General features: G+C 43.7%; 1 protein-coding gene across 10 annotated transcripts in view; it reads left to right on the top strand.

The window, feature by feature from the left end:
- Window positions 1-19786, top strand: part of SRCIN1 (SRC kinase signaling inhibitor 1) — a 263545-nt gene that overhangs the window by 180996 nt on the left and 62763 nt on the right. For 7 of the 10 annotated variants that reach the window (XM_088655243.1, XM_088655247.1, XM_088655246.1 and 4 more), the window contains 2 exons: window positions 9000-9191; window positions 18382-18574. In XM_088655243.1, the coding sequence (XP_088511369.1) occupies window positions 9000-9191; window positions 18382-18574 (385 nt within the window). The remainder of the gene's footprint in view (window positions 1-8999; window positions 9192-18381; window positions 18575-19786) is intronic. The other 3 variants (XM_088655240.1, XM_088655244.1, XM_060281447.2) reach the window with 1 other exon arrangement.

Raw genomic sequence — 19786 nt, 5'->3', positions numbered from 1 at the left:
ATCACATGGGATGAGCGTAAAAATGCTTGGATCCATGCTTTCTAGGCCTGGAACAATCGGAAGTGTAGGTGAGCCCTTAGTCTCAGTGTTGCCCTCATAAAAATCAGCAGGAGAGGAAGGTAACAAAACCCTACATGGCGTGGCTGGTGGTCAGGAGTGATGAAAGTTGTCATCCAAAATATCTGGAGGGCACCGCGCTGGCTAGCCCTCTGGTAAGCGGTCTGTGTATTGGCTAAATAATATATAATCAATTGGCAGAGAGAAGGGCAGATATTTTGAACATTCAGGTGAACAACTGCTGAGTTGAGTTTTGCACTCTCTGACGGGGTGGTAGATAGACCAGGCCTCTTGCAACCATTGTGCAGGAACACAACACTCCCTCACCTCTCAGATTCCAAAAGTGTTCCCTCGCTTCCCCTTCTCTCCCCCTTTTTTAAAGTACAGCACTGGCTAAGCATACCCAAGACCACCCTGTCAGGGTTCAGTTTTATATTAAAAGGTGACAATACATCTCCAAGCTAAGAGGTATGGGTATACGAAATCCTGCATATTGGGCATCCATAATAGGATAAATGCAGTGACCATCCAGATTGGTCCAGGTCAGTCCTTGGTATATATGACAACCCTCAGATTAAGTCCCGATGTTGAAAAAGAGTGGGCTGTGGAGAGAGAGGGTGGTCTCCCTTATTTGCTGTGGATTGGGGTGTGTGTGTGTGTGTGTGTGTGTGTGTGTGTGTGTGTGTGCAGAGCTTTAAAAATAATTGTCCCCGTTTCCAAGGCCATATAGGTTAGTGAAAAAGCACATTCTTTGTATGCAGAAGGTCCCAAGTGCCTCCAGCTACAGCTAAGAGTGTCCCTTGTCTGAAATCCTGTAGCAGAAGCATCTGCCTCGCATTCAGAAGGCCCCAGGTTCAAACCAGGGCATCTCCAGGTAGGCTGGGGGGATGTCCCCTGCCTGGAGAGCCGGATTGTTGAGCTTGTTTTGTTTTGTTTTGGCCTATGTTGTTGAGCCTTTTCTTTGCAAAATCCCCCCCACCCCCAAATACAGTAATAATATTAAGTTTTTGAGCATTTTTTTTGGGGGGGGGAAAGAATTCACCAAAAAAGCAACACTTCCAATATGGGCTGCCATGTGCCTGGATTTTTCCGAACATTTTAACCAATTTCTGAAAATACTGCCCGGGCGCTATTTTCGGCAGACAAATCCTGGACATGTCTGGGAAATTCCGGATGTATGGCAGCCCTAAACTAAAAATCCCAACTTGCCCCCCCTCCAGGACGGATCAATCTACCGTAGATAAGCTTGCCAGAGTCCAATTTGTGATTTTGGTAGTTGCCGTTCTTCAGGGTTATCAGTAAAGTGTTTTATAAAGGGATGCCACATTTCAACAAAATCATCTATATCATTTGCATTATTCAATGCATGTAATCTCTTTGTTAATTTTTCTGATACAGCAATAGGCCATACATTCTGTTTCCAATGAGAGATACACAGTTGTTCCAATCCTTTCCAGTTCTGTGCTACTAAAAGAAAAGTAATTAGTTCTTTGTAACAAAGGTCAGGTTGCCCTTCTTTAAAAATAGTTAACAATCCAAAACTTGGGGTACATTCCATATGTTGGCCTGTAATATAGCTTATTTCTGTAAACACCCTCTGCCAGAAGAGCTTTTTATGTTCAAACGTCCACCACATGTGAAATGTTGTACCTATACTACTGTAGCCTCTCCAGCACAATGGTGAGAGTTTTATTAATATAGCTATGCTATAATGGTGCCAAATGAGTATGAGGCAGCTTGCTGTGTTCCTGCGATCTAGGCTGGGTCTGAAAATTATTGTGGTGTTTTATCTCCCCTTTTCCTGTCTTTGAAATTTTCAAGGTACTCATTTCCTTTGTTGGTTGCGTTAGCAAGAAAGGGAACTGGAAGTTCTTCTGCCTTTGTGAACCCCTGTCAATTTACAGATTATCAGTTTGGCAAAGAATTGAAAGGGCACAGCAGCCAGCACAGCTAGTGAAAGACACCAAATCAGTGAGGGTACCAAAGTTCAGCAAACTCAAAGCACACTAAGCCGCTGCTGCCAAGTCTAGACAGCGCAGCAAAACCCCATCAGAGGAAATTCATTTTGAGTCCTGTCTCCTTAATTTGAGCAGCAGATTTCCATAGCAAAACCAGATGCCTATTTGAATCCTGGTGCCATCTGCACCATGTAATTCAACTTTATAACTTCCTTTCAGTAAGGCAGATGTTGTCCACCTGCCTTTTGTCTGAAGTTGTACTGCATCATGGGTTTTGTAGTCTTAAGACATCACAGTGTTCAGGCTCTCATTTGGGGGGTGGGGCATACACGTGTTGGAGTTGGTGTCAGGTAGTGTCTGATCCCTGAGCAAGGCAGGCCGACTGAGAGCTCCAGGTGTGCAAATTTAGCTCACAAAACATTGAAGACAACCTTCGCATTTTAAAACTGTCTGCCACCAGGCTACCTCTCCTAAGCTCCACCCCCTGAGGAAAACTCAAATTCTTAAAGGGCCAACCCTCTGGCCTGAAGATGGGCGTGGAAAGCTGGAAGGGACCCTGAGGACCATCTAGTCCAGGGTTTCCCAAACTTGGGTCTCCAGCTGTTTTTGGACTACAATTCCCATCATCCCTGACCACTGGTCCTGCTAGCTAGGGATGATGGGAGTTGTAGTCAAACAACAGCGGGGGAACCCTGATCTAGTTCAACCCCCAGCAATGCAGGAATATGCAGCTGTCCCATACAGGGATCAAACCTGCAACCTTGGTGTTATCAGCCATGCCTCCTACATTCCTTGACCACCTGCCTGGTGTGCTGCCTGCACGATTGGACCAATGAGGTACTATGGCACTACGGTGGGTGGCATTTGGTTGCTCAGGATCAGGGGAAGGGTCCTGCCTCTGACAGGCTCTGGGGACAGGGTTTTCTGTAGGCTCCTGTCTGTCGGCCTCAGTGTTCTTGTGGAAGCGTGAACAAGGTGTGGCTCTTGCACATCATGGATGCTTCATTTGCAACAATGCAAATGTATCAAATGTTTATAATATTAGGAGAATAGAGCAGCTTTGGTGCAAAAGAGTAGTTATCTCAAGACCACTTAATGTTCATTTGTTTAGGACCCCACTCACAAGTGCTGCCTCCTCTTCCATCTTTCAGGCTTAGCTGTCGGGTAGTTCTTGCCTGTTCACTACAGAAGGCTGGATTTGGTCTTGATGCAAATACCACAGCTAGTGCATGATATCAAGCCATGCTTTCTTTACAGTTTGTTCAACACACCAGGAGGGGGCTGTTGACAGGGAGAAGTGTACAAGTTCCGCCCCTCCTCCTCACCTTTCGTATCACTCTGCAAATCATGGAAGGCAAACATATCAAGCAGGGAGCCTCTTGTGTGGAGGCTCCCTATATGTTTTTTTCCAGGGATTTTAAAACATGTGGGAATCCTCCACAAGCACACAGAGTTTTCCTGCTTCATTCATTAGTCCTCCAACTTATTGAGAACAGTACAAGGGACTCTTCCTGTTGCTTGTTGAATGAATTGACTTTTGCAACACCTGAAGAGGGCTAATGTGGATGCTGAATCTGATCCAGCAAAATAAATTCTCAAAAATCTCGTATGTGGTGTGGAAATTAAAGCATGCAATTAAAAACATGTGCCAGTCAGTTCGGGTGTAATCTGCCGTGTTGCTGCTGGTGTCAAACAACTTCAGCAAACAAGCTCCATTGCTTTTGATTTCGGTAATACGAAAAACATGCTTCAATCTCCCATTGAAATCGGTGGGTCTTGAAGCACTTACCTTTGGCTGGCTTGTTCTCATCCATGTTTTTCCCTTTAATTTCTTCTTCTTCTTTTTAAACAACAATAAATCAAAGCCTGTTTTTGAAGAGCTAAACAACACTCAGAGTGTCACAGTCAGGAAAACAAAGCATCTGATTTGCATAATGTCACCTTCATTTGCATAATGAAACAATTTAGTGTAATCTTTTTTTATTTGGAAGTGAATTTGGGCATCTTCAGCTGGAGATGCTCTCAGTTAGGTGAGCTCCCCCAGATCTAACCATTGAATTTCATCAATGTTGTTGTGTTTAGCTCCCCAGTGTTCTCTTTTCTTCCTTCATCAGCCACACGGTAGCTTTCAAACCCTCCACATGTAGTGATGGGGATGTGGGCTTCTATTCCTGTGTGGATCATGTGCCAAGTATAAACAGCCACAGGCTTTGCTTTCAAAGGCCCAGGCATCTTAGTAGAGTAGCAGGTACACAGATGAAGTCAAGAGGGTCTCTTGGGTGAAAGGTGTTCCATAAATATAAGAGCATATTATCACCACTGATGCTCATTTGAATCTCACAGCTCTCATCCCTTGACACACTGTGCCATAAAATAATTCATGAAATGTAAGAAGATACATGGTATATAGACTAGAATACTTATTAGCCAACTTAACACAGGCAGGTTTTTTGAGATTCATGGGACTCTTCAACAGGCAGAAGAGGGAGGGAGTAAACCCAGCAGATGAAATTTTATACAAACTGGTGTTTAGTTTTAACTTGTACTGGGTCTCCGATATCATGCTTAGAGATGACTGTGATTAAGGCATCACAGTAGACAAATCCTTGAAATAAATCAATACATTATACATAGAGCAGGTAACAAGTCACAGAAAACATGTGCAAGGCAAATAAAGGGGTTATTTGCAAAATTAACATACCCTGTATGTTTGACACCAGTCCTTTGCAATGCATAAGAATGCTTGCATGTTTGAAATGTTATTAATTTCTAAATAAGAGTTGGGAGTATTCAATGCATCCTTGAAAGCACTCTTTCTTGTCTACGTGGCAATCCTAAATCACAGGTAATGTGTGTGTATGTGGTTCTGGTTACTTAGTGGTGAGGGAAGAACCCTCTTTCCTTGCTCATAAAGCATCCCTTTGCAAATACCCTCAACCACCGTAAACTCTGGTTTTCTGACTACTCCATTAATTTGGACATGTTCTCCTTATTTTTTGGAAACTTACTGAAGTTTTCTATCCAATGTTATTTGAAATTGAAATTTGAGCCTGGTAGATCAAAGCAAACTGCTCTACAGCTCAGGTCCTTTGCAAGCTAACTAACACTTTGCAGGGAATTAGGAAAGAGCTTTACAAAGGACCCCAGCTATGCTGCAAAGTGCCATGCAATGCACCATGTGAAGTATGCTTTGCAAGTCCAGCTCAGGTTTGTTGGCAAGTGCTTTGATCTGCCAAGCTCTGCTCTTAATAAGCCTTGCTGAAGCCAAGCTGATAGATCAGAGTTGAACTTTTTACAAGGCAGTAGCCTCATTTTTTTGGAGGGGAGAGCAAATTAATTAAGTTAAAATTCTCTGATCAAATGCTCAGCGTACAAACCATGCAGGGGGGGAAACACCCTAGAAGATAATGTGCAAAGGACGGAGAAGACATACATCCCCTCTTCAGCCTTAAAATAATGGGAATAAGATATGTAAATATGTTCAGGCACAGGAGGGTTGTTTAGCCTCCCTTTCCTCATAGATTGAGAGGGTGAGAATAAATAGCCATGAAGCAAACCTAAATCTCCCTCTTTCTGGATTTTCAAAAGTTGTCAGATCCAGTGGCAGAATGGAGCATGCAGAGAGTGGAGGTCTGTTTACCCTCTTAGTATGGACTAGCTGCGTACATTTGGGGGTTCTGTAGCAAGCAAACATACCTGTTTGCCAATACAGAGAACATACTTTGTAGCTGGCTGTAATCCCTGGCAGAAGCAATGGGAAACTATTTCTGTTCCTTTGAGAATTATCAGCTCTTTCCAAACACTATTCTCCCCGTGCAAAGAAAGCCCAACATGTGAATCTTGAACATTGCCTGAAGACTCAGGAGAATGTTTTCTCCTTTATTAATCCCCTCTGACAGGAACTCAATGAGACATTCTTCCCAAAGCACACCTCTCTTACCCAGGATCCTATGAATGACAAGTGCTAAGCACCCCATCTCCATGCCACAGAAATCTGTGCACTGGCAACCCACAGCCATTCCCACCTTTTGACTAGAGCTTTGCTCCCCATCTGTCAGTAAGGTTGAAAAATTCAGTTCAGTTTTCATTTAAAGGTGATCCTTCCTAATTCTCACTTCCAAATCAATAGTGAGCCAAAGCAGGTGCTACCCTTTGAAATCTGTACTCCTCCGAATTTTGCAGGAACCAAAAACATGGATAGCAAAATGTGTAAGTTAGGGAAACGTGTGCCTGAAAATGCATATACTCATGAAAATAACATATAAAAATGCATTCCGTCATGGGAAATGGCTTGCAGTAACATGCATACAGAAAAATTGCATACAGAATTGTATGTATTAGGACAATAGTTCCCAAACTTTCCTCCCATGAGTCGCCTGAAAATTGCGGAGGGTCTTAGTACACTACTTAATGTTTCCCCACCCCCTGCCTGTTGAAACAATTGTTGCTAGCTGCTCTGTGATTTTTAAATGCATTTTGTTGCTTCTTTTAATTCTTATGTGTTGTATTTATTGAATGACAATTTGAATTCCATAGAATCCATCTAACTCAGACGGTAACACAGTGAAACACAGTGCAAGAAGTAAAAGAAGCAATAAAAAAACAATTAAAAAGCAATATGAATATTTAGTGCGATGAATGTGCTGCTCCTTACCGTCAACCCAAAATCCACCTGAATGAAGTTTGGTCTGCAAAGAGCTGGTCAGGAACCCCTGCTTTAATTAAAAACTAAAATTAGAATTCTGGAGTTAACTGGAAAGCTTTGCTTGCTGTCAGGACTGGTGTCATCCATGTGCTTGCTCTTGTCTAAATTACTATTAAAATCTTCCCTTCTCTATATGTACAAGTCTGAACTTATCTGCAGGTTACCATGTGCCTAGATTTAGCATATCTAAATAATTAGGGGGTGGCGGGGGTGGTATTGACAGTGCTTGGTTACTTAAAAGGCCATGCCTGTCCAACTTCCCAAAGAAGGAGGGAGCACTGGTTCCTTCATCATAGTTTCATTTATTTATTCTGCTAGCAGAAGCCATGGGAGAGATACAACACAGCTGTAGACAATTGGAAACTTAACTTGTCAGCTGCAATCTTCCACTTATCTCTTCAGATGTAAGTGCTGGAAACAATATCTAGGGGGGAACTGCTTTCCTTTACGTTTGACTGTCATGGCTTCCCCAAAAGAATCTTGGGAATTTATAGTAAGGTTAGTGACACCATGTCTGCTAAAGATTCCAAGCCCCCTGGCTCACTGTTCTACAGTTGCTGTTATTCCCTGTAGCGATGGAATGACTGTTAAACTGGATTAGGCTTGTAGTATAGTTAAGCCCTGTGTTTTTCAAGAAGTCACTGACATGCTCCCAATGTTGTAATGTATCCACTTGTATGATGCAGTCACGAAATCTGTGGCACACAATAGCACCTTTGTATTAGGAATGAATGAATCTGTTCATTTAAACCATCCTATATATATGCATTTGCATACATATTCTTTGGGTTGGAGAACTGCATGGCAAAATCCAAAGAAGTTTGAATTTCAAAGGATGGCTGCACTTCATTGTGCTTTTTATTTCAGGAAGTGCAAGTTAGGTGGGCTTGCATTAAAACATGAACCAAACAAAATTTAGTCCTGAGATGTATCTTGGGCCCATTTTCTTGTAGGAGCTGCATCTCTGAGGCAAGATTCCAAAGCTGCTAAGAAAAATATGTCTGTATCAGGATAGATAAGCCCTGTGCAGTTGTTTGCCACAGATTAGGGATGGGCAAAACTTTATCTTTTTCCATTCTCAAATGTACTGTTCTTAAATTCACAGTAGCATGTTTCTGCAGTAATTTGCATTAAAAAAAACCTCATTAAAATTTGTCAGCAATTTAGTGCAAATCTCTCCCAATAAAGCATATTTTATGTGACTTGCCTAATATACATGTTTTTGAAAGCAATTTTCTCTATTGTAATTTTGTATGTTATTTTCTTTGATGTATGCATTTTGACACATTTCCTCCCAAAATGTGGGTGCCAGTTTCAGCTGTGTTATGAGTTTCTGGGTGCCAGACACTGAACCCCTGGATTCAGCAAATGTTAGAATATAAACCAGGCAGTCCGTTAGAAGAGCAAAAGGAAGGTGATGAGCCATTAGGAAAGCCAAAGAGAGGGGACTCTGCCAGACAGCAAATGGGAGGGGCACCTCCCTCAACTCAGAGTTAGTTAGAAGCCAAAGGCTTAATTTGAAGTAGAGTTTGAGAGCTGGTGGTGATGTGACCTTAAGGAAAAAGTTTGCAGGCTGGTAAAGGCGGCAAGCTGGAAAGAAAGGGCCAGAGGACAATAGTTGATGTCTGTTTTGATCCAAGGCTGTGCCTATGGCAGTAGCATGACTCTATTGTAGTGTTAATGCCGTGAATCCCTCCATTGCAGGCTCAGGTTGTATGTATGTGTAAATAAACAATTTACCATGAGGACACCACAGTCTCTGCCGTGCCTCATTTCCAAAAGGAAACATAACCACTGGCTAAGTGCCTGAGACCCCTGGAATCTCACACCACTCAGAGATTGGGGTGATGCGTATCCGGCAGCTTCCATTTAAAGAATGTGGTGTTGTTTTTAGAATGGGCAAATTTAAGTGTTTTAACTACCACTGTTTTTCCCACCCCAAAATTGTCCCCCAGAAATGGTCATGGCTTCAAACTCCATTCACCTGAGCCTACTCTGCTCTCTCAAACTTAGCTCTGGGTGGATTTTTCAAGATCACCACCCTCCTATCAATGTGATCTGGGAGTCCCCTTTTGGATACTGCGACTGAGTGTGGCAGGGTGCTTGAAGGAGCTGTGTTTTGTTTTTCATTTTAGGGGGTTGAGTAAATTCATTGAAGTGAGCAAAAAAGCCTCCGGACTTTCAAGCCAATTGCTCTTATTCAGCTCAGGTGACAAGAGTTGTAGATGTTTTATGTTGGTTGTGAGGATATAACTGATTTTCCATTCATTTCTTTGAAGCCCCTCCTGGAAATGTGGCAGCCCCATCTAGCAAGGAAGGCTGGCTATAGCCCCGATCGACCAGCCAAGAAGGAGGAGGAGGATCAGGCGAGAGAGACTCACACGATTGGTCCTGCCCACATGGTTCAATATACAGATGCTTACTGCAGCAGTGTGGGATCGCCACGAAGAAGCAGTTCCCACACCGCTGAGGTAACATGAGAAGGAACCCCATCAGTATCCAGAAAGAGGTGTATTTTGTGGCCGGCATTTGGAGGTTGGAGCGGGGGTGGGGAGAGCTCTGGGCCTAAAAGCCTTGATTTATTTTGAATTCTGGCATATATTAAGCCTTAATTTTTTCCCCCCTGAGTGTTCCACCTGATAAAACCGAAACAATGTCAATTCTGTGATAGATTAACCTCCACTGATTTGAGAAAGTACCATCAAGTCAGCTACCCTGACATTTTGCCATGCACGTGTGCCAAGCCCCTTAACAACCAAGCTGAGAGCATAGCAACGGCTGCTCTTTGACTGAAAAACCCCCACACCATTGTCAAAATACGGCTGTATCAGCTTTCCCCCTCTTCTTCCCCTTCTTTATGCTTCTTCTTTTTTTCTTTTCTCAATGAAGTAAGCTATCAGGGAGACGGGGAGGAAAAAAAACAGATTGCTCGCTTGATGTAGACGGGCAAAGCTTTGTCTCAGATTCAAAAACAGCTGCTCAGAGATAATCTTGAAGATGGTTTGATGATGGGAGATACCTTTGGGAGATGCCTGAATTTAAATATCTGAGTTTTTTTAGTTTATTTCAAAGATAAGGATGTATGCAAGGTTTCAGCTTAAACAAGGGATCAAAGCAGAATCAATTATTTATAAAGTCACTAAGACAGAAAGCCTCAGGTTAAAAGTCAGAGCTGACAGTTGCAATCCGCATGGTGACCATTTTTATCCTGTGTTTGCAAAGGACATGAGGTAAAATGAGGCAGCTGCTTCCAAGTGGTAGATTTTGGGCACCATTTAGAGTCCCACATGTCCCTGAGATTCAGCTGGCCTTTAAAAGGATCCAGGCCTTTACTGAGGCAGACCCTGCCCTGTGGGACTCCTTGCCAGTAGGAACTAATCTTGTTCATCTTCAGTCATCTTCTAAAAACAGTATTATTCTGACAGGCCTTTCAAACCTGAGATACTTAATTTCAGTGCCTACTTGATGTGTTTTTTGGTTAGGCAGGCCTGTCCAGATGTGTGTAGTGTTGACCTGTGTTTTAATCTCTCATTAGTTTACTGTTGATTTTTAATGATCTTTCGAATGTTTTAAATACTGCTTTTTAAACTGACACACACACACACACACACACACACACACACACACACACACACACACACACGCCTCCCCACATGCAAGTTTTATTACAGTCAGCAGACCCTCCAAGTGTCCTTGTTTTCCAGGGACAGTGTCCTAGATTTACAGAAGCCATTCTGGTTTCTGATTTGATCCTAGAATGTCCTGCTTTTCCATAGGACGTCCCTATTTTCATTAGAGAAACGTTGGAGGGTTTGCGAGTTATACAGCCCCCAAGCCAAAGAGATAAGTAACTATACAACCTTTAGAAGATATCTGAAGGAAGCCGTATATAGCTAAGTTTTTTTTTTAATACAGTGGTCCCTTGACTTACGAACTTAATCCATTCCGAATGCACATTCGTAGGTCAAAAAGCTCATAAGTCGAAACACGGCTTCCCATAGGAAAAAAATATTCGGAAAAATCCGTAAGTCGAGGAAACCATATGGAAAAATTTGTAAGTCGAGGAAACCACATTTAAAGCCGCCAACGGTTTCCGTTTGGATGTAGAAAAATTCATAAGCGTGCGGCCATTTTGTCCCGTTCGTAAGTCGAAACCTATGGATGTCGAGTCATTCGTAAGTCGAGGGACCACTATATTTAATTGTGTTTTCATATACAGTATGTTGGAAGCCATCCAGAGTGGCTCGGGCAACCCAGTCAGATGGGTGGGGTATTATTATTATTAATTATTATTATTATTATTATTATATTATTATTATTATTATAGGATGTCCCTATTTTCATTGGAGAAATGGTGTATGCATTTTGTTAAATAAATAAGTAAATAAATAAATCCAGCTTTTTCCAAGGGGAATAATTACTCAAATTGGGCAACTGTGTACATGCAGCATAGAAAATTGCTTTATACAATTGCAAGTTGGCTTGATAATATCTGAACTAGGCCTCAGTTGTAACCTGTGAAGCTAGCTAAGCTAGGGAACCTGCCTTATACCGAATCAGACCATTGTTCCAACTAGCTCAGTATTGTCTACTCGTGACAGGGTGTCTTCCAGTCCTACTGAGACATCTGGGGGATCAGTGGAGACCTGTCCAATAGGACAAATGGAATAGTATCCCCGTAACTTCAGTCTGCCGTCAAGCCATCTTCTTATTTACAGCCTGTCCGGCGATGGCATCAGCTATCAACTTCCTCCTCCTTACTTTCAGTGTTGCCTTTATTCAACTCAACGGCGAGGATCATGGGGGTAAAACTAGAATTAATTGGCTCTGTCTGTTGATGGCATTTGCTCCACCACCTGTTGGCCTCCTTGCCTTCTGGCCCACCACTTCCAGCAGGTGCCAGCCACTGCTGCAAAGGATTGAACCCGGGGCCTTTCTCCATGCATACCATGTCCTCTTCTGCTGAGCTATGGCTCCTCCTCAATATAGCCATAATATATCTTTCCATAATCTATCTTTCCTCCCACACCAAAACCTACAAGGTTCAGAGCCTATCCCATGCCACACCAAACCAGTGAAGGAGTTTTGTGCCTTTCAGCCCCCTACTGCAAGCTGTTCCTTGAAGGTTGGGAAATTTCAAAGCTCCATGTTGGCAACAACGTTGAGAGAGACAGACAAATTGCAGCCAATTTTACGGTAAATTATTTACGGAGAGAACATTTTCTGTGCCACCCCACAGGAATAATTAAACTCTCCAATTAATGCCTCATTTAAACGATGATTATGGCTGTTATCATTTCAATATTGATTTCTTTCCCCTTCTTCCTTTCCTTTTCCTTTTAAAATCTGGTTTCAAAATATTAGTGTCCCTCCTCCCTGCCAGCGACACATCTCCTCAGCTTGCTTATTCCAGTAGTTGTTTGTTCTCAGCTAGCATTTGCTGACAAGAAAAAGCTTCTCTTTTTGTGTGCTTGTGTGTTTTTAAAAGATAAAATGGAGCCACACAAACACTGCATCTTCTGGGTGCTGAGTAGCTTCCCTACCGATGCAAATCTTGTGTTTGAAATGCTTGTGTGGCTGTTCTGAAACTGGGCTACATTCAGACATGAGAAATGACATTATTCAAAGGGTCTGAAAAGGTACCATGAGGAGTATTAACCCCTGGAAGATGTCAGGGGAGACCCTCGAGGAGTAGTTACTCTCTGAGAAATGTGGACAGCGGTATAATGTCCATTAGCGGGCTAAAGATTGAGAGCAGAGTATTAATGCTGACCATGGCTCCTGGCACACAGAAATTCTGCACATAATATGGAAGGTGGCACCATCTCTTGAGCCATAACTTCCTCTTTAAATAGGAAGCTATTTTAAACCATCCATCAAGTAGTCTAGTTTTCTCATGCTTAGAGAACTGAGCTTTAGTTCAGCAGGAGCTCATCGCTGTTTTATCACAATGTGAGTTGTAATAGATTGACTTGTGTGGGTTCCCGCCCACCCGACCTCTCACAGTTGTTCTAAATCTGGTTTTATAAGCTAGATCAGGTTATGCTATGTGCCCAGCAGAGAATGAAGCATTTATAAATATGGACATTTATAAACAAATCCCTGCCAAGCCTGCTTTTGTTTCTAGAAAGCTCTGGGACATAAAGAATTGCAATGGAAAATAGGGAGTGCATGAATAGAATGCCAGTTCTTCACCTAGTGTGAGCAGCTATTCAACCCTTCAAAGCAGGGAGCAAGGAACCAGATGTTGGTCTACAACTTCCACCATCCTTGATCTTTCTGACTGTAGCTGATGGGAGTTGTAGTCCAACTTAGGTAGGTTTGCCTAAATGTCCCAATCCACACTTTGCAAAACAATCAAAATCTGAAACACGGCCATCTTTTTAAACAAGTGCTTCTCTGAATTTTGCAATACAGTTCCCTAGCCAAGGTTATGCTTTCAAAATAGGTAATGTTGCTCACTACTTTGGAGTGTTTTTTTATTATGACTATGAACAAATAAAACAAATAATCCAAGTCTCCACAATACAACCCTTACTCCTTTTCCCTTTCCCTTCTCTTTTTCTACCTTAAAGTTCTACATCTGCAATGGGGGGGGGGGGGGAATTCAACAGATGGTAAAAGGCCTTGTGTATAATCTTGCAATTTCCAGGGAGTCTGTGTTCTAAAATGCTTTTCAGTGCGGCTCTTGTTCACTCGGTATTTAAATAATTTACAATTTTAAAAAGCACCTGAGGGGCCAGAGAATGATCTGACAGCCTTTGTTTGCTGTTGCTGTGAAAAAGTGATGCAGATTCCAGCCTGGGTGGGAGATGGCATGAAAGCCCCCGATAAGCTGTTCTCAGAAGCAGCATATAAGTATACTAAATAGTACAGATGCCAAGGCCATATTAAAGGAAATAGGCCCAGATGGTCTCAGGGAGGAGAGAAGAGTCCTATTTCTTGAATCTGAGTTTAATTAAGAGACTGCACCAAGCTAGTAGGATACAATTACTTGATGCGAACAGCTTTGAAGTGAATGGGACTGTTGGTGCAAGCTGCCTTAGGGTGGAGCCACAGAGCATTCTCTCTGCATGCTCTCTAGCAGACTCATCTGGGATATATGAACAAGCAGCTGGAAAATGGCAAGTCAGAGCCATAATACAGCTCTCTTGGAATAAGCGTACACACACACACACACACACACACACACACACACACACAAAGAGACATACACATCATCTGTTTAGCTGCCATACCACATAGACTTCTGTGGTGGTTCACTTTGAAGTGATTTCAAAGCTGTCCTTTAATGCTCTTTTTCTGTTTAAAGTGGTGCAGGAGACCCAGGAGTGCACGTTTTATCCAAAGCTGTAAATAAGCAAGGAAGAGTAAAAAAAAAAAACCAACAACAACAACCAAAAAACCCATGTATGTACACGCATGCACACGCACATGAATTCTGTGCCCTGTATAAATTTGACCAGTAATCTTTTTTTACTACTCGAGAGGAACTTTATAGGAACAGGCTGTGGACAAAAGCCCCATTACCCTGATTGCCCAAAGTCCCCCCACTGAGATCCCACCAGGCATTTTCCATCCACTGTTTCTCTTTGATAGCCGTAAAGTTTTGTCAAGATGCTGAATCATGTGCTCATAGTAACTTTCTGCACTTATGCAGCCCAAGGAACTGTGAAAAACAGTCCTGTTAATCAGTGCCGTGTTTCTATAATGGGCAGAATAAGCCCCAGGCAAAGCTGTAGGGCTAAGATAGTGTTCAAATTTACCTTTGGAGAAGCTTAGAAGCTTTAAACCTGCTACACACAACCTTTTCCCATTTGCTTTCTATTGTGGGTGTTCTTCCGAGGAACAAAAACCTGAACCTGCCAGTGCAGTTTATACTGCGAGCAACACAATGCGTTTAAGGGTCCTGTTTGACCTTCAGGCTGCAGTGGGTAACCAAATGTTTGAATGGTCCCTTTAAAATAAATAAAGATATTGGCTCATAAAAATTAGCTTGTTGGGTACGAATTTCAGTCCTTCTATGAATTAACAGTAGAACTCAAATTACTAGGGGGGGCAGAGGAGGCACACACCCCTTATTTTTTGTGCTGTATCCTTTAGGTATCGTATTTTACAGTGGGGGTCTCAAATTTCAGCAGCACCCTGGGCAATGCCAAAATTCAGTGCCCTCGCTTCTTGCACCCCACTTTAAATAATAGTTGGGGCACCCGTAATACTCGACGCTCTGTGCTACCAAACCGGCCGTGCTCCCCTAAATCTGGCTCTGATATTATACAGAAGAGCACAAGAAGAGGCCTGCTGGATCAGGCCAAGTGGCCCATCTAGTCCAGCATCCTGTTCTCAACCAGATGCCTTTGGGAAGCCCACAAGTAGGATCTGAGCACAAAAGCGCCCTCCTGCAGTTTCTGGCAAGTGGTCTTCGTATATGTGGGGATGGGCATGAGTCAGATACTAACTAGGGATTAAGGGCTGCAATTTGTGGATTTAATTGAGGGCTCCCCTGCCTCATCGCCTGTAATTGGAACACTTTTATACAAGCAACCCCCACACTTACAGGCAGGAGCGGTTCAGTCCAGAAAATAACTTTGCATCTCGATTTTACTGATTGCATCAACTGGCCTAGAGTCAGCAAAGAACATGATATCTTTTACTAAACCAGCATGCTGTTTTAGCGTGTGCTGCACGCAGCATTGCTCTTCCCCCTCGCGACCCCCCCTGTGGAAATGGCATCTTCGTACCGGGAAGATATACGGTCATTCACGCGAAATGGGACTCTTGGCATATTACTGTTCCTTACTGCTGGGACTCCATGCCCATTACTTTTGCCTGTTCCGTGCAGCCATAAACCTCTATCGCGCTTCCCTTCAAGCATCACAATGGGCCCCTTTATGTCTCCCCGGAGCTGTTTCCCCGGGCATAATGGATAGCCAGCCTCCTGCAACTTCAAAGGTTATCTGACTTGTCTGTCCGCTAATTCTGCCTTTCCTGGTGTTATCGATAGTGTGGGCAGAAAAGAAATGAGTCCCAGGACCAACAAGGCTTTTGCAAGCAATTGCTCTGGTCCTGGGGTATGGAAGTCCACCTGTCCTGACCCTTGGTGCCTCTGTCACCCCCTCCTGCTGCTGGGTGAAAAAGTGCCCTGCATCCCAGTGGGGCGCACTCATTGCACTTTAGACAAATATCTGCAAGGTGTTTTGTTCCCTAAAAGGAGGAGGAGGTAGCAACTCAACAGAGTGATCAGCCCATGCCTGAAGTACAGGGATGAGGAACCAATGACTCTCCAGATGTCATAGGGCTCCACCAATCCAAGCCAACATGGCTAATGGCCAGGGATGGTGGGAATTACTCAATTTCCGCAGGCTCCCCATTTCTGCTGTAGCGTAATAGCTTCAAAGTGCTGCTATGGTGCTACATACAGATACAGGTCGAAAATGTAGTTGTGGTACTCTGAGCCTCCCCCTTTTCTAAATTGGGGGGTGGGGGGCTCAGTTCCTCTGCAATGTTTGCCCCAACTTCAGGCACTTTGGTAGGATTTCAGTGTCCTAAGCACATGCAGCTAGAGATGACGTGATGGTTCACTTGCTTGCAAAATATATCCGCTCAGCAGCAGCTCCTCCCCTACCAGTCTGATGTTTTAAGATGCAAGCTGCCTTGAAACCACAAGAGACTGATGAAGGATGGAACTGCCCTCCTCTATCTACTGTTGCCTTAGAAATGAAAAATGGCTTGCCTGGTGCATGCCATTAATTTGTGGAATTCGGTGCTACTAGGTGTAGCCATGGCCTCTAGCTTAGTTTCAAACAAATCAGTGGAGGGGAGGCCTAGTATCAGTAGATACTAGTCATGATGGATATATGCTCTTGCCTTTGTGCCCTGTGTTGCGGCTGCCCAGAGGCATCTGTTTGGTCACTGTACAAGACAGGATGCTGGCCCAGGTGGGCCATTGGTCTGTTCTTAAATGCTTGCAAGGAAAGGGTCCTGTGTGCCATGTTGTGTTGGACTGGAGTCCTCTCCACCAGCAGAGTAGGTCTGCACTCAAGTAAATGCTCCAGCCTGTCTCTTTCGGCATGTGGGCTCTGCCCACTTGTCGTCATCTGTGGCAGGTCCCCTTTGTTCTGATGGTGCAGCACCATAGATGGGCCGACTGAACAGGAGCCAATCACAGTTATTCAGGACTGGAGTATCATAACTTTAGGTGCTGGCATGGCAGGGCGATGGGCCAGGGTCCACAAAAAAGGGGGATTTCTATAAGGAGTCTTGGGTGGAGCTGCCCTAAATCCTCCACTCCACTTCAGGGGCCCGAGGCTAGCTGCCTTTCGCCCATGCTGCAGACAGTGGCCCACTGGAATGGCCCACACCGAGGTAGGCCACACCTAACACCCCCAAAACTCCCTGTCAGCTCCCAGTCAGTGGGCTGGGTGTGTGAGAGAGGCATTGGTCAGCAAGTGAGCTGTCTGATATTAGGATCCTTGTCCCAATGCCTCACCCAAACCTCCACTATTATTCTAGTGAATAAAAAGTTGTGGCCATGTTTTAGCCTAGCCCTGGTCTCTGTGTGTCGTCTTTTGCTCCCATAAGCTCGTGTCCCTATGCCTTGGGGGCACAAGCCACCTTGGACAGATTAGAAAGGCAATGTAAATTGGAGGAAGGAAGTTACTGGGATGAGAAGGGCAAAGAAGGCAAGAAATGAGAGTGTGCTGAATGTAGGCTCAAGCTAACTGTATGGTTGATGGAGCACTGGAACAGGTTGCCAAGAAAAGAGAGAGACAGACAGACAGAGAGAGAGAGAGAGAGAGAGAGAGAGAGAGAGAGAGAGAGAGAGAGAGAGTGTCTGTGTAATTTTCATCACCTTGTATCATTAAGAGCAAATTGGATGAACACTTGACTAGATTAATTGAGATGGACTCCCTCCATGAGGCAGGAGTTTATTCCAGCAAGGGCTGTTTACCAATTAATGAATCTCTATTTGATTAATCATCTGTTTTTTTTAATAGACCGGTCATATAATTGATTAAATTTATATAAATTTCACACCATGCAAAACCTCAGTATAGGGTTTCGCTTTATGTTTGGGGTTTTTGTTTGTTTTTTTAAAGATACTGAAGTCAGCACAATAATTTATTTATTTCTAACTCTGCAGCTCTCGTCGTAAGAAGGAAACGCCACCATCAATATATTCTTTTTCAGTTCCTGTTCCACTGTAATAATTGCAGCAGTGCACCAGAACCAAAAATAGCCAAAGATATTAAACAGGCATGCTGCTAATGCAAAGCTACATGAAATGAAATGTTCCTGAGTTAAAATCAACCCCTATCAGTGAAGTAACTGGATTGTTAGTTGAATAATAATCTACCTACACTAAACCAGCTGAAGCTTGTAGCTATACTTTGAATCCCTATATCAATTGCCAGAGATTAGGACAGATATGTTTGGGCGTTGATATGTATATATATTGCAGGAAATAAAAACCATTTAGGGATGTTTTCCGCTGCTGCATTTCATGGCACACGAAATACTTCATGATCAAAAATGTTATTTTAAAAAAGGTGATTGGAAAGAGGTGACACGTTTGAAATCTGTTCAATGCCACATTTCTAGAAAAAGAACACTTTGCTCTCCATAATCATGTTGCTCTGTCTCTCTTCTTTTACCTTTCAGACCCGAAGCTCCCGTCACTCACAGGGCTCTCAGCCTGGCCTGGCCGATCAAGCCAAACTCTCCTTTGCTTCTGCCGAGTCTCTGGAAACCATGTCTGAAGCTGAGCTGCCCATTGGGTTTAACAGGATGAACCGGTTCCGGCAAAGCTTGCCTTTGTCCCGTTCCACCAGCCAAACAAAACTCCGGTCTCCAGGTAGGAACTGTTTCTCAAGCATCCCCAGTTAGCAGAGATGTATCCTGATTTTAGACAGATCTACTTGTTGAGAAAGCCGACTTTTGTCACCCTTGTTGTGTCTGTTGTGGGGCTCAGGGGTACCTGCTGTTGAAGCTATTTTGCTCCAGGTACCTTTTGTGGTTGCAGAGGGTAAAAGGTACCAAAAGCCTAAATCTCAACAGGAAGTGATGTGGCCATGACAAGGGACTGGTGTCAATACTCCCCACTTTCAGATCCCCCTCTTCCTGCCCAGTTGAGAAAACAAGGCCCAAAGTGTGGCCTGCCACATGTTTTGTTTTGGTCTGGTGCCATGTTGGAACAGCTCCATGGTTTTCATGGCAGTCATGAAATCCTGAGCCACCCCAGAGCCAGTCGCCTTGGCATGGATGTTGAAGTCCCCCAGAACCATCAGTCTGGGAATCCTCAACACCGCCTCCAAAACTAGCTCTGTCAGTTCATACTTATGGGCAGCCAGATGGGTGGTAAACCAACAGAATCCCTAATATGTCCCGATTGCCCAGTGCCAGGAGCACTAGATACTTTCCCTGCAACTGGACAGAGAGCTTGGAGAGAGAAATTGAATCTCTATAAACCACAGCAACACTCCCTCCCCGATCTTTAAGTCCCACCCTGATGCCGCACCGAAAACCCAGGTGGGCACAACTGGATGAGACCAACTCTGCCCTGCTCACCCACCCAGGTCTCAATGACACAGACCCGATGGCCCTCCTCATCCATAATCAAATCACGAATGAGGGAGCTCTTACTCAGAGCTGACCTGAAATTCAGCAACAGAAGCCGCAGTCCTAAGGGTTGGTTGACAGGACAACCGCAGTTCCCCAGGTTAGAGGCACACAGCCTTTGCTAACTTGATGCCTTCCATCTACAGTGGTCCCTCGACTTACGAACTTAATCTGTTCCGAATGCGCGTTCGTAGGTCAAAAAGTTCGGAAGTCAAAACACGGCTTCCCATAGGAACAAAAATTCAGAAAAATTCATAAGTTGAAAAAACTGCATGTAAAAATTTGTTACTCAAAAAAGCCGCATTTAAAGCTGCCAATGGTTTCCGTTTGGATGTAGGAAAATTTGTAAGCGTGCGGCCATTTGTCCCGTTCGTAAGTCGAAACCTGCGGATGTTGAGTAATTCATAAGTCGAGGGACCACTGTATTTTGAACTACAAATCCCATGCT

The sequence above is a fragment of the Zootoca vivipara genome, chromosome 12 (genome assembly GCF_965207765.1).
Source record: "Zootoca vivipara chromosome 12, rZooViv2.hap1.1, whole genome shotgun sequence".
Classification (NCBI taxonomy): Eukaryota; Metazoa; Chordata; class Lepidosauria; order Squamata; family Lacertidae; genus Zootoca; species Zootoca vivipara.
Note: the sequence above shows the minus strand (reverse complement) of the source record. Positions and strands in the feature narration are given on the sequence as shown.